This window comes from Gorilla gorilla, chromosome 19 (assembly GCF_029281585.2).
Source record: "Gorilla gorilla gorilla isolate KB3781 chromosome 19, NHGRI_mGorGor1-v2.1_pri, whole genome shotgun sequence".
In the NCBI taxonomy this organism is placed as follows: domain Eukaryota; kingdom Metazoa; phylum Chordata; class Mammalia; order Primates; family Hominidae; genus Gorilla; species Gorilla gorilla.
Window position 1 is genome coordinate 111,845,722 of NC_073243.2, and position 14,533 is coordinate 111,860,254.

The 14,533-nt window shown below is 61.9% G+C and overlaps 1 protein-coding gene across 2 annotated transcripts in view; it reads left to right on the top strand.

The window, feature by feature from the left end:
- SLC9A3 (solute carrier family 9 member A3) overlaps positions 1-14,533 on the top strand; it is a 53,890-nt gene that overhangs the window by 25,550 nt on the left and 13,807 nt on the right. For both annotated transcript variants that reach the window (XM_055367780.2, XM_031003175.3), the window contains exons 2-5: positions 6,393-6,695; positions 10,224-10,384; positions 13,685-13,763; positions 14,219-14,396. In XM_055367780.2, coding sequence (XP_055223755.1) covers positions 6,393-6,695; positions 10,224-10,384; positions 13,685-13,763; positions 14,219-14,396 — 721 coding nt within the window. The remainder of the gene's footprint in view (positions 1-6,392; positions 6,696-10,223; positions 10,385-13,684; positions 13,764-14,218; positions 14,397-14,533) is intronic.

Genomic DNA, 14,533 nt, shown 5'->3' on the forward strand with positions numbered 1-14,533 from the left:
GAAGCCCAGGAGAACCCCCACCCTGGCTGGGGCGAAACTGCCATCTGATACCAGAGGAGACGCTGCAGGACTCCTCTGCCACAGGAGAATGGGTAGAAAGCAGTGTCCCACCCAAAGCCAGCTCAGCAGGGAGTCACACCCCAGGAGAGGCAGCCGAGGCCAGCAGGGGCACTCTTCCCAAAGCGGGGTTGTGCAGAGAATGTCCACATAACTTTCCACGGCAGGCACAAGCAAGGGGAGAAGACACGGTTGGCCAGGCATGGTGGCTCACGCCTGTGATCCCAGCACTGTGGACGACCGAGGCGGGCGTGTCGCTTGACCCCAGGAGTTTAAGACCAGCCTGGCCAGCATGGTGAAACTCCATCTCTACAAAAAATACAAAAATTTGCTGGGCGTGGTGGCGCACGCCTGTAATCCCAGCTACTCAGAGGCTGAGGCAGGAGAATCGCTTGAACCCAGGAGGCGGAGGTTGCAGTGAGCCGAGGTGGTGCCGCTGCACTCCAGCCCAGGTGACAGAACGAGATGATGTCTCAAAAGAAAAGGGCTCAGTGGCTGGGCTGATGCTGGAAGGCAGGAAGTGGGGCTGGCGGGGAAGAGCCCAGCCTGGGACAAGTGTGACAAGAAGCAGAAGGAGTCCCGCCCTTACCTCACACCACAGAAATGGCCGGAATGTGTGAGTCCCGGAAGCAGCAGCTCCAGGGTGGGAAGTGGAACGGAAGCGTTCGTCGTGAGGACGTTCACAGAGAAGACACAGTTAGAAGCACCCCGCAGCGTCGGACCGAGACGTGGCCCCGAAGTAGCAGGGGCGGAAGTGGCGGCCGAGGCTCAAGCCACTGTCAGAGCGAAAGGGCCGAGAGACTTCCAGGAGTGCGGAGAAAAAAGGCAAGATAGAGCGACCGGAGGCAAAACAGCATCCTTGAAGAGGAGGGCGGTGGCCGAGGCAGGAGGCCGGCATCCGTGAGGCGGGGACTCCCACAAGCGAGGCTAAGGCTTCATAGCTGACCGGCAGGTGCCTGAGTTGTCGGAGGGCAGAGGCTGGAGATATGGCCGGGCGGCCCCCACCCGGGACAGGGGCAGAGGCTGGGGATGCGGCCGGGCGACCCCACCTGGGACAGGGGCAGATGAGGCTTCACTCCCAGGGGTCAGGGTCAGCGGCTCAGGGGGGCTGCAGGGGATCTGGAAGCTTCAGGAAGCTTCTTTGAAGTGGAGGAAGAACCAAAGAATAGAACAATTGTGTTAAGAGATATCCTTGTTTCCTGGTGGAAACAATTTATTCTGACAACCAGACAGAGATGAACGTGAACAAGTGGCCCCGACAGGTGAACTAAGCAAAGTCCGGCTGACTGTGTCCTTCACGGCAGTCCCGGTGCCCAGACAGGCTCAGACACAGAGGTGTCAGCCTGACATTCGCAAATGCTCGAGGGTGGACACCAGCTGTCAAGGGAAGAACCCGGATTTGAGACCCGGGAGCAGAGAAACCAGGTTTTGAGGGCAGTGGGGGGGCATTGATTCCTGCACCTGGAGGGAATTCGGCCAGTGCATCGTGTCGCCCGAGGCAGAGCAGTGGCGTGACTTGAGGGACACCTGCGGGGCAGCGGCATGGGCACCGGGAGCACCCACCAGTGCCACCCAGATCCACTTCCAGGCTCAGGGATTTCAGGAACAGACATCTGTGGGGAAAGACTGTCTCTCTGAGGCTAGCAGGGCCTTCTGAGTTGCAACTATTTTTAAGTATTTTCTCTGTTAAATTCAAGTAAAAAAAAAAATTTTTTTTTTTTTTGAGACAAGGCCTCCGTCGCCCAGGCTGGAATGTAGTGGTGCGATCTTGGCTTACTGCAGCCTCAACCTCCCAGGCTCAGGTGATCCTCCCACCTCGGCCTCCTCAGTAGCTGGGACTACAGTTGTGTGCCACCATGCCCAGCAGAGTTTTTGAATTTTTTTTGTAAAGACGGGGTTTCGCCATGTTGCCCAGGCTGGTCTCGAACTCCTGGGCTCAAGGGATCCACCTGCCTTGGCCTCCCAAACTGTTGTATTGGGATTACAGGTGTGAACCACTAAGTCCAGCCTTCAAGGAAAATTTAATTGAGTGCCTTTATTTTTCCTGCTAAAAAGTTTAGCAGGAAACATGAGCAGGAATGGCTTTGTTAAGCATAACACAAAACTCAGAAGCCATAAAACGAAAGACCAATAAATTTAACTATAAAAAGAAAAGACGTTTGCATGGAGCAAAATGACAGAAGACAAAGTGGAAAGACGAGAGCAACATTTTTGAAAGTGAAAATCTACCTGCTGCTGAAGACATAAGCAAAGGCTGGATTTTCCAGCTTACGAAGAACCTCGTGTCAATAGGAAAGGATCAGTGCCCGGCAGGGGAGCAAGCCGACACATTCACAGAACGGGGTCCTTCACGCGTCACTCACAGGTCGTCAGAGGCTGTTAGGTTGGACCCCTCAGGAGATGCGGCTCACGCCTGCCTGGACGGTGGGGATGGGTGCGGCTCCTCCCCCGTGGGCAGGTGGGACGGCATGTCCCATGAAGGAGGACACAGGTGAGCTCTCAACACACACACACCCTGAAGACTGCAGGAGCTGCCCTCGGACGCCGCCGCACATGGGAAAGGCGTGTCCAACACCCTTTCCAACCCCGGATGGCAGAATGTTGGAAACCGCCGCCCTCCCACCTATGTGGCATTTGTGTGTATATATGTATATTTTCTCAGCAACTACCAAGGTCAGAGGATGTTTTCTGTGGATTTTAAGGGCTTACTTCTGAGCAGGAGTGTTTGGTCTGAAGCCAGCCTGTCCCTCACCCACCAGTGTCCCAGTTAACAGGCTTTTACAGTAACCAGCGGCCTCACTGGAGTGTGGTGGAGGGTCAGCGATGGTGTGGGGAGTGGAGCGTGGGGAGGGTCAGCCATGGTGCGGGGAGTGGAGCGTGGGGAGGGTCGGCGATGGTGCGGGGAGTGGAGCGTGGGGAGGGTCGGCCATGGTGCGGGGAGTGGAGCGTGGGGAGGGTCGGCGATGGTGCGGGGAGCACTGTGAGTCCCCAGGGCACAGAGTTGCATTGTTGTTTTTAAAGACAAAGCTGGTCCCTGTGTCCCTGTGTCCCTGTGTCCCTGACTTGCTGGCCCACAGTTGTCTGGGGTGGCTTCACAACGGTGGTGATCGCTGTGAACCTAATTTTGGAAGACTGTGGCTAAAAGACCCAAGCCCTGAACAAAAAGACCCCGGGCCAAGTGTTTGCAGCCACCAAGGGCGAGGGCGTCCAGGAGCTCCGAGACTCCCGCTGCTTCCCAGGTCTGACCTGCGGCCACGGTGCCCCCCACCTGGGGACACGCAGTCTCTGTGGTCACTGGATTTTATCCTCAAAGCAGCCCACATGCCGGCGGGCACCGAGGGGCCACACGTGCCCCACTGGCTGTTCCACAAGCGCTATTGGACAAATACCGTCTCCCAGGTCTTGTGACCCTGAAAAGAGGAGGACAGGTGAGCCGATTACCCCTCCAGGAGCCAGCCTGGGACATGGGCAGAGGCAAAGAATGTGCATCGTGTAGAAAACAGCGGCCTGGGTGGGTCTCGCCAGCGGCTGGGCAGCCTCCAGGGGGTCGCCATCACCATGGCTGTGCTGGGCTTTGCTAGGCACTCGTTGCCAGCAGCGGAGGTGACGACGTTGCCAAGGACAGATGTGAGAGGCGCGGGTCAGCCTGCGGGTGGGCAGGCGCCGGCACCGGGCACAGACCACCCTGGTCTTCCTAACACAGCTTGGGACACCAAGGCTGGGATTTACATCGCTCAGGAAGAAAGGAAGGAAGTGGTAAACTCCACTTCTCTCTAGACATTATTAAAGAAATCAGGAGGCTACAGAGGCGGGAACACCTGCCCCAGGCCTTCCTGCACCACAGGGACCCCCAGCGGGACTCCCAAAGGCCTCGGAGCCCTTAGTGTGCAGACTCCCAGGCCAGCCTAGAACCTGCTGAGTCCTGGCTGTGGAGGGGGCCCCAGGCTGCCCTGAGCAGAGGCCACAGCCTTCCCCTCGCAGGCCCGGAAGGCCACCCATATCTCTTCCCAAAGCTCTGCGAGGCCAGGTCTGTCCCTGGCCACCACAGGGACCAGGCCGTGGAGCCCAGAGGAGAGGGGCCCCTGTTTTCCTGCTGGGCTGCCATCCCCGTGAGCCCAGATCTGGGGAGGGCGCTGCTGAGGACGGGGCTGTCGGGGCACGCGTTAGGGCCCCAGGACTTCTCACGTGTATCACAGCCACTCCCAGCTGGGGAGCACCTTCTAGAGAAGGGAGAGCTGTGGGGAGAGAGCAAGGTCAACCCTGTGGATGCTCTCCTGCTGAAAGCTGGAGCAGACGGGACCCTGCAGGCCAGCTCTGAGCGGGGCCCCGAGGACTCCAGGGAGCTCACCCTCCGTGTTCCCCAAGGACAGCCTCCCTCCCTCATTCCAGGCCAGGCCCTCCCTCATTGCAGACCGTGCCCTCCCCTGGTTTGGTCGTCACTGTCGCGTGGTTCCAGCCTCCCCGGGCCAACCCCTGCTGCCCTGCCTGACAGGTGTGGAGCTCAGATCTGTGCAGGATGTGCAGCCCGGAGTGGGGGAGCCGTCGGGGGGCTCAGAGAGCCTGTGGGGCACATGGTGGGGCCGGGGGTCCACAGCAGGACCTCCGATCCTGAAAGCAGGAGCCTCTGAACCCTGATCCCTCCCGGGGCTGGTGTTTTGGAATCTGGAGCAGCAGGCAGAGCCGCTGTCCTGGGGACAGGGTCGGGAGACCGCAGTGCAGTGCTGGTGGCCGGGCAGGTGCGGAGCTTGTGCCTGCCACCCTCCCTAGAGGGGCCCATGCCACCCGTGGTATTTGGTGTAAGACCATCCTTGGGGAAGGAACGGCAAATCCAGAACAGCACCTCCCTCCTCTGGGCCAGCACCCGGCCCTGCAAGAGCTCCATAATTACAAGGGAGAAAACAGGCAGGGAGGGCCGAGCTCGTCAGGGCCACGCAGTCGGGAAGGGTGGGACGCGGCCACTGCCTCCACCGCCCCTCCAGCTGTGCTGACACATTCTTCGGGGGCGGGTGGTGTTCGAGGGAGCCCCCCCGCTCCCGCTGCTCTGTGCTTAAATGGGGTCTTGGCCATCTCAGGAGACAACTTTCCTTTGAATTTCAAAGAAGACTTAATAACCAGCAGCTGAGGGAATGAAGAAGCTCATTATCCCTTACATCACCTAAGCCGGAGGACGCACCTCATTTGTCAGCCTTCCCGCTGTTTTGAAATCAGGCCGAGCGCAGGAATTCTCATCACCTTTTTTTTCCTTTTCTGAGTCCAATTAAAACACAGGAGACATGGCCCAGATAGGTTGGTGCCTGCACCCCCACCCACAGGGCCGGGCAGAGCCTCTGAGGTCCTGGCAGGGGCGATGGTGCTGGGGGACGGGGTGAAGCTCCACGGGGGGTCCCCAGGGCCTGCTGTCCACCCTCAAGCTCACCTGTGCGGAGTGGAGTGGCGGGACCCAGAGACTCTTCCTAGAAGGCCCCACCCAGGGGCTGTGATCCCAGGAGAGGGGCACGAGGAGAGGGGGCCACAGCCTCCATGGGGCCCCTCCGGAGGGGTCTGAAACACAGCCAGCCTCAAGTGGGAGCAGGCTCTGGCCACAACGTCAGGGACAGGGTGAGCTCAGACCTTGGTCACCAAGGCAAAAGGCACAGAGCGAGTTGGGGGTCCGGGGGACCAGAACCAGCCGGGCGGTGGGGCGGCAGGTCAGAGGCACCCCCCCCACCACCGTCCATCCAGCACGGGCCTCCACCCCATAGCACCGGCACCCTCCTCCAACTGACTCCCTTCTGGGGGCTCCAGCAGCTGCCCCTGCACTCTCCTCCTTCCCAGCCCTCTTGGGCTCCCTGAAAAGTCGGGGGAGGTCTTAGATGCCTGCAGCTCTGAGCCCTGTGGGACCTGATCACCTGGCCCTCCCTCCCCTCCCGCGAGGGCTCTGCCCTGACCTCCCTCCCCTCCCCCGCAGGTCCCACCCCTGACCTCCCTCCCCTCCCCCATGGGCTCCCCCCACCTACCTGCCCTCTCCCAAGGCCCCACCCTGACCTCCCTCCTCTGCCCCACGGGTCCCACCCCGACCTCCCTCCCCTCCCCCATGGGCTCCCCCCACCTACCTGCCCTCTCCCAAGGCCCCACCCTGACCTCCCTCCTCTGCCCCACGGGTCCCACCCCGACCTCGCTCCCCTCCCCTGTGAGTCCCCACACCTTCCTCCCTTCCTCCACGAGTCCCCCCTGACCTCCCTCTCCTTCCCTCCCCAACAGGCCCTGCCCCAACATCCCTCCCCTCCCCCATGAGTCCCCACACCTCCCTCCCCTCTCTCACAGCCCGGCCCTGACCTCCCTCCCGTCCCCCACAGGGTTCCACCTGTCCCACAAGGTCACCAGCGTGGTTCCCGAGAGCGCCCTGCTCATCGTGCTGGGCCTGGTGCTGGGCGGCATCGTCTGGGCGGCCGACCACATCGCGTCCTTCACACTGACGCCCACCGTCTTCTTCTTCTACCTGCTGCCCCCAATCGTGCTGGATGCCGGCTACTTCATGCCCAACCGCCTCTTCTTCGGCAACCTGGGGACCATCCTGTTGTACGCCGTCGTGGGCACCGTGTGGAACGCGGCCACCACCGGGCTGTCCCTCTACGGCGTCTTCCTCAGTGGGCTCATGGGTGAGTCTGCGCCACTGTTGCCCCAGCCGGGATCAGGGTGGGGTCCAGGAGGGGCGGGGCTGCCTCAGCTCAGAAAGGTCGGGGTGCCGCACCCTGGCCTCCAGGCGGTAAGTGTCAGGTGAGAAACGTGGCTGGCAGCCCCGTAGGCCCTCGTGACCAAGGCCAGTCCCCTGCGCGACCCCAGGCCCCAGCACATGTTCTGCTTGGGGAGGAGTTCCCATCTCGGCAGCTCGGCTTGGGGGCTGCAGGTGGCCAGGGGCTGCCGCTCTTCCTCCGGCACTGGGCAGAGGTAGGGGTCCGTCCACACTCGCCGGCCACCAGGTCCCAGGGAGACGAGGAGGACTGCAGAGCCTGGTGTATCGGGCACCGTTCCTCCCAGCCTGTATGCCAGAGCCGCTCGGCCACCGCTGCACCCACGTGGCTGCAGCCACATCCGGAGCCAGAACTGCTGCACGGTTTTGGTCTTGGGCGCTTCATCTCTCGGGTACTGCCTCCCGCCCCGGATCCAGACCACGCATGGCTGGCGCCTCCCAACATGCCAGGTGTGGTGCAGCCCTGATGCCCGCCGCTGCTGCCGGGGATGCTACAGCTTTGACCAGGTGGGTCCAGGGACCTCAGGCAGAGCCTAGCTTTGACCAGCTGGGCGCCACGGCTGAGTGCAGGCCTCCGGCACCTGCCGCCCTCACCTGTCTGAGAACTCAGTCTCAAACAAATCCACCAGCTGAACCAGACTCATAAGAATTGGCGATTTTCCGTCTGGTTCAAGGGAGAGCACGGCCCGGCCTCTCCATGGGAATCAAGGGGCTGAAACCTGAGACCAAGGAGACGCATGGAGAAAGAGGAGCTCCCGGGTTGGGGCCGCCTCACCCAGCACATGGTCCCTTGGGGCCTTCTCACCCCTCCCTGGAGCCCCTGCCGTCCAGCATCACCCACCAGGCGCAGCCCAGGGAAAGCTGCCAAGGGAAAGCTGCCGAGGGCACAGACAGGCTCATGGATGGCAGGCCCGTCACGTGGGCGATGCCATAGGTGGTCAGGACACACCTCGGACAGGGCAGCCGCCCTAGCCACCGGACCCAAGGGAAAGCCTCAGGGGTTGTAGCAGAGACTCCTGGACCCGTGGCCCCTCGAGGCTCACGCCTACCTTGCCAGATGGCCCCTCGCCCATGAGATCCCAGCTTCCTCCCAGCTGTGTAGAGTGTGGGATGGAGTAGCCTGTGATCAGTCTGGCCGTCAGGGCCGCTCCTTTGAGAGCCGGGCACACTCCGTGGCTCTGTGGCCACTGGTCACAATGGTCCCCGCCTAGCATTGGCCAGAGACACTGCCGGATTTCCCTTGCACGAAGCAGAATGTCCTCGGTGCGACTGGCGGAGCCTGGAGGACGTCCTTGCTGCACCTGCACCATGAAGCCCTGGAGGACTCCCCACACCGGGACGTCACCCCTGGCCCTCCCCCGCCCCTCGCCACACTGGACTCCACCGCTGCCCCTCGCCATGCTGGACTCCACCCCTGCCCCTCGCCACGCTGGACTCCACCCCTGCCCCTCGCCACGCTGGACTCCACCCCTGCCCCTCGCCACGCTGGACTCCACCGTCCTCCAACAACGCTCCTCATGGGAAACACGTGTCCCAGGTATCGCTGTGCTCTCTGAGGCAGGCCGCTCCCCAGATGACGCGGATGCTGGAGGCCATCGCTGTGCCCCCTGAGGCAGGCCGCTCCCCAGATGACGTGGATGCTGGAGGCCATCGCTGTGCCCCCTGAGGCAGGCCGCTCCCCAGGTGACACGAATGCTGGAGGCCTGCGCTCAGCCTTGGGGCCCAGCTGGTCAAAGTTGGGTGCTGCCTGAGGTTCTGGAGCAGAGATGCCCATGGCCGGCAGCTCCGTCCCATTCCTGGGAGTCCGAGAGAGCTGGGAGGCTGCAACTGATCTCTGCAGACCAGAGGCCAAGCCCTGTGGAGCATCTCAAGGCCAAACGTGCCCCATGGGAAAGGGTCAACATGGCAGTGCTGGCCCGGGTGCTGTCTGGGCAGTGTGGGGACAGGCCCTGCGGGAGCTTCAGGCATCAGAGGCCCTTGCACAGGCAAAGCACGTGGTGGAGAAAGGCCTGGAACATGCGGTCTGGTGGCATGAGCCCTCCTGGCACGGCCGTGGGCAACTGTCCAGACGGGAAGGCTGCCGGCTGGGGAGTCTGAACGCGGCCAACCCCAGGACATCCATGGGGGCCATCACTGCCCTGGGGACGGCCGTGCCAGGAGGCCGCGTTTAAAGATGACCTTGAAGGGGATTTGCGTCCTGAGGCCTGAGTTTGGAAGTGGAGAAGGCTTGTGTGGTTCCCGTTCCAACATGGAACTTTAACTCCCTGAACGCTGGTTCTTCTGGCATCTGTCACTTCCTCGGGGTGTTGTGACACTGGCCAGAGGCTGCCGGGGCTTAGGAGCTCACAGCAAACTTGGGGTTTAGTCACCGCAGAGATGACCCTGATCCGTCCCCTCCCAGGCGCTAGCACAGAAACCCCTGGCCAGGCTGCTCTCTGCTGTCTCCTGGGGCCCGTCCGGCTCCAGGGACAAACCCCTCCTCAGCCCGAGCCTCAGCCCGAGCCTCAGCCCAGAGGGGTGGTGGGCTCGGCTCCAGCCCAGCAGAGAGGCAGCAGCTGTGTGGGGGGACTCGTCGGGGGCATCCCCCTCCCTGGGTGGTCTCTCCCACACCCTCACGGCCCTGGCGTCTCCTGGTCCCTGGACCCTCACGGCTGGGAAGGCAGCAAGGAGGCCCAGTGTCCTCTGAGCCCTGCGGCCGTGAGCGAGGGCAGACTCTTGGGGCCACGTGGCCACACTCAGTTCCCTGAGGGTCCCCTGGAGCCTGGCACCCCCACATGGCCTCCTCGAGGCCTGAACCCTGCGTTGAATGGCAAAGACTTGTGAAGGATGAGGCTGCATTTCAGTAAAACCTCCCCAGCGAGGGGCACCAGAGCCCACAGGCAGATGCAGGGAGGGAAGCCGGCCGGGAGCTAGGGACCACATGGACCCACGTCTTCCAGGCCCCCTTGCTCCCACCGCAGCCCTGCTCATCCCCACAATCTGCCCCCACACCCCCAACGGCCCTCCCACCTGCCCCTGCCGGGCCGTACCCCCGGGTGCTGTGTGTCCCGGCTCCAGGCCTGTCCTGGGTCAGCCCCACTTGCTTCTCCTGGGCTGGGACGTCACTCCAGGCGATGGGCCCCCATCCCTCCCCAGCATGCAGTGCCCCTGCACCCACCTGCCTCCATTCACCCAAAGATGGAGGAGAGGGCCGGGGCCAGGGTCAGTCTGTCTGTCTGTCTTGCTCAGATGGGATGGCCCCCTCGGAAGACACCCGCCTTCCCTGGAGGGGGCTGGGACTCTGTGGGAGGGACGCAGGAAGCTGACCCCGCTCCCCACACCACCAGCGCCAGCCAGACAGGCTCAGACCCCCGACCCGTAGCCGAGCGTCTCCCCAGGGCCCTCCTTCTCGGGTGGCAGGTCCTGCAGCTGCCCCATGGCCCGGCTTGTCTTCCAGGCGACCTGCAGATTGGGCTGCTGGACTTCCTCCTGTTTGGCAGCCTCATTGCTGCTGTGGACCCGGTGGCCGTCCTGGCCGTGTTTGAGGAGGTGCATGTCAACGAGGTCCTGTTCATCATCGTCTTCGGGGAGTCGCTGCTGAACGACGCAGTCACCGTGGTGAGCAACAGAACCACTGCTCCAGAGCAGGCGAGCCGTGGGAGGCCTGGGCCCCCTCTCACCCCCCATCAGTCAGTCAGCAAAGGAGGGCGTGAAACCCTGTCCTCAAACTCCCCTCCCGGGGGCGTCCCGTCCCTCCACCTCCTTCCTCCCAGCTCAGAACGACTGGCAGCTTTCGCGAGGCTTCTTTGTATCTTCCACAGTTCCTAGGCCCTGCCCGCCCACTCCATAGCTTCAGGGTTAATGATGGCACTGTTGAAATCCCGCCCTCCTGGTCCCCAGAGCGTCTGTGACTTTGGACCCACAGTTACTACCACCCATTCCTGAGTTCCTAAAAAATACATGAGTGGCTGGGTGTGGTAGCTCACGCCTGTAATCCCAGCACTTTGGGAGGCCGAGGCAGGTTTATCACCTGAGGTCAGCAGTTCGAGACCAGCCTGGCCAACATGGTGAAACCCCGTCTCTACTAAAAATACAAAAATTAGGCAGGGGTGGTGGCAGGTGCCTGTAATCCCAGCTACTGGGGAGGCTGAGACAGGAGAATCACCTGAAACCAGGAGGCAGAGGTTGCAATGAGCCGAGATCGTGCCATCGCACTCCAGCCTGGGTGACAGAGCGAGACTCCATCTCAAATAAAATAAATACGTGAATAGCAAACAACAAAATCCCATAGGAACCGCGTAATCTGCCAGGGCCGCCATAACAAAGTACCGCAGGTGCAGTGCCTTGAACGACATTTATTCTCACACCGTCCTGGATCACGGTGTCAGTGCGGTGGGTGTCAGTGCGGTGGGTGTCAGTGTGGTCTGGATCACGGTGTCAGTGCAGTGGGTGTCAGTGCGGTGGGTGTCAATGCGGTCTGGATCACGGTGTCAGTGCAGTGGGTGTCAGTGCGGTGGGTGTCAGTGCGGTCTGGATCACGGTGTCAGTGCAGTGGGTGTCAGTGCGGTGGGTGTCAGTGCGGTCTGGATCACGGTGTCAGTGCAGTGGGTGTCAGTGCGGTGGGTGTCAGTGCGGTCTGGATCACGGTGTCAGTGCAGTGGGTGTCAGTGCGGTGGGTGTCAGTGCGGTCTGGATCACGGTGTCAGTGCAGTGGGTGTCAGTGCGGTGGGTGTCAGTGCGGTCTGGATCACGGTGTCAGTGCAGTGGGTGTCAGTGCGGTGGGTGTCAGTGCGGTCTGGATCACGGTGTCAGTGCAGTGGGTGTCAGTGCGGTGGGTGTCAGTGTGGTCTGGATCACGGTGTCAGTGCAGTGGGTGTCAGTGCAGTGGGTGTCAATGCGGTCTGGATCACGGTGTCAGTGCGGTGGGTGTCAGTGCGGTGGGTGTCAGTGTGGTCTGGATCACGGTGTCAGTGCAGTGGGTGTCAGTGCGGTGGGTATCAGTGCGGTGGGTGTCAATGCGGTCTGGATCACGGTGTCAGTGCAGTGGGTGTCAGTGCGGTGGGTGTCAGTGTGGTCTGGATCACGGTGTCAGTGCAGTGGGTGTCAGTGCGGTGGGTGTCAGTGTGGTCTGGATCACGGTGTCAGTGCAGTGGGTGTCAGTGCGGTGGGTGTCAGTGTGGTCTGGATCACGGTGTCAGTGCAGTGGGTGTCAGTGCGGTGGGTGTCAGTGTGGTCTGGATCACGGTGTCAGTGCGGTGGGTGTCAGTGCGGTGGGTGTCAGTGTGGTCTGGATCACGGTGTCAGTGCGGTGGGCTCCTGCGGGACCCCGGTCCTGGACTTACAGACGGTGCCTTCCCGTGTCCTCACGTGGCCGTCCCTGCGTGAATGTGCCCGAGTCGCCTCCTCTCACAGGGGCACGGGTCCTATTGGATCAGGGTCCACCCCGGTGACCTCACTGTGCCATACTCCCCTTTTATACGCTCACATGCCCAGGTCCTGGGGACTTTAACATGGGAATTTCGGGGGCACAACTTGGCCCATGACAGAGGTGAAGGGAGGGAAACAGAGCTGGTGCTAACGGCAGAGCCCGGATGGTGTGTGGGTGTCCCTGGAGGAGATGGTGTTCCGGGAGGCGGGGACGGTGCCTCCACAGAGGCCCAAAGGCCACATCAGCACTCAGTAAGGCCAGGAGAAGATTCAGGAACCCCAAGGAACATGGTTACTACTTCACAGTGACAATCGTGATGTTTCAAAGCCAATCCCACCAAATGGGGCCACTGTCTCCCGGAAGTGAGTCATGGGGTGATCCGAGGGGCATGTGCAGAGTGGCCCTCCTAGGAACCGTCAGTGAGGCCAGCCCTGGGCCCGGCCCCGACACCATCCCAGCCCCCACACTGCCCCCGCCCCTGTGCCGCCCCTGCCCATCCTCCCCCAGCCCCGAGGACCCTGCAGACGAAGCCAGAGGGAAGGGTGGGGTCAGCTTCCTCTCCCCTCTGAAAGTGCCTGCGGTTTGAAACCTGTCAGCCTCTCATGTTCCGTTAGGGGTTTTGGAAAGAGGAAAGTCCTGTGGGTGTCGCACTCCAGATTGCAAAGATATTCTCGGGGGAATTTGGGAAGTGAGACTTCATCGAGAATAGAGTGACAGCCCTGTGTGCCCCCCAGCCCTGCGGCTCCCGTCACCGGAGAAGCAAGAGTCTCCCAAGAGGTCGTCTTCCCTCCCAGCTGGATTTTCATTAAAAAGCCCAGCTCCGAGAAGGCCCCAAGAGACCCCGGGACCCTCATGGGCCCCCCAACCCCAGCCTGCATTTGCAAACCCAACTTACACGCCTGCCCCAGGGTCCTCTCCCACCTTGGCCAGAGCCAGAGACACAGAGCTGGGTGCAGAGCCAGGTTCTCCCCAGGGGCCTCGGCCCACCCAGGACGGCCCTCGGCCGGTCCCACCTGCGTCACCACTTTGCTGGGCGTGGAGCCCAGGGCGTGGATAAGGTTTCCCCGCATTTTATCTCTGGGTTTTGCCGGGCTAAGGTTTAAAAACATGCAAAGACGGCAGGGGCTAGAGCCAGCACAGCAGGGAAGCCACTCAAACTGACACCCTGGGTTTGTCTCCGTAAATGAGACTCAGAATTCAAGTGGCAGGGAGCTTTGCAGCTGCCCCTGTTTTGCAGAGGATAGGAAGAGGCCAGCTTTGCTCCAAAGCTTCTGGTCCCCTCCAGAACATTCTTTTGCCCCCTGTGTCTTGCTGGCTGCTGGGCTCTGGCCTTCTCCCCTTTGGGGACCATTGCCCTGTGATGATTTTCCTTCCAATGGCCTCAGGTGCCGTGGGCTCCACACTCGGGCCAAGTCCAGCGAGGCCCGGGCCCCGGAGAGGGGGTGGCGCTAACCAAGGACCACCCAACGCCCTGCCCGTTTTCCCTGCAGGTTCTGTACAATGTGTTTGAATCTTTCGTGGCGCTGGGAGGTGACAATGTGACCGGCGTGGACTGCGTGAAGGGCATAGGTGTGTAGCCGTGGGTCAGGGGGAGTGGGCGGCCGTGTCTCCTCTGGGGCCAACTGTCTTCTCTGGCCTGCAGCCCATGCAGAAAAAAGCTTTGCACTCAAAGCTGCTACATTGGGCCCTTCTTTCCACGTCACGTCCCCTTCCAGAGCGATTCACACACGATTTGACATGGTCCTGGGGGTTCCTGGGTGTTTCCCAGAACAGGGATGAGGGCAGCCAGGTCTTCCTGAGACAGACGGCTGGATAGGGCCTGGGGCCAGGCTCCCAGGGGCACGGGAGGGTCCTCCCCACTTGCTGAACCAAGGCTGGTGCTGAGACCAGGCCCGATCTCCAAGAGAGTGAGGAATCCACCCCCGTTTCCCGGGCTCCCGGCACTTCCGCGGGGTCACCAGGCAACCCCTGGCAAGGAAGGGCCCGGAAGGCCAGCACGGCCACAAAGGGCGTCCTCTACCCAGTGTCCTTCTTCGTGGTGAGCCTGGGGGGCACGCTGGTGGGGGTGGTCTTCGCCTTCCTGCTGTCGCTGGTGACGCGCTTCACCAAGCATGTGCGTATCATCGAGCCCGGCTTCGTCTTCATCATCTCCTACCTGTCCTACCTGACGTCCGAGATGCTGTCGCTGTCGGCCATCCTCGCGTGAGTCCCTCCCACACACGTGAGCTTCTCCACGCCCTCCTCCCGAGCTTCTCCACACCCTCCTGGGCCCGGCAGGGCAAGCCAGCCAGGGGGACCCCAACCCGAGCTTCTCCACACCCTCCTGGGCCCGGCGGGGC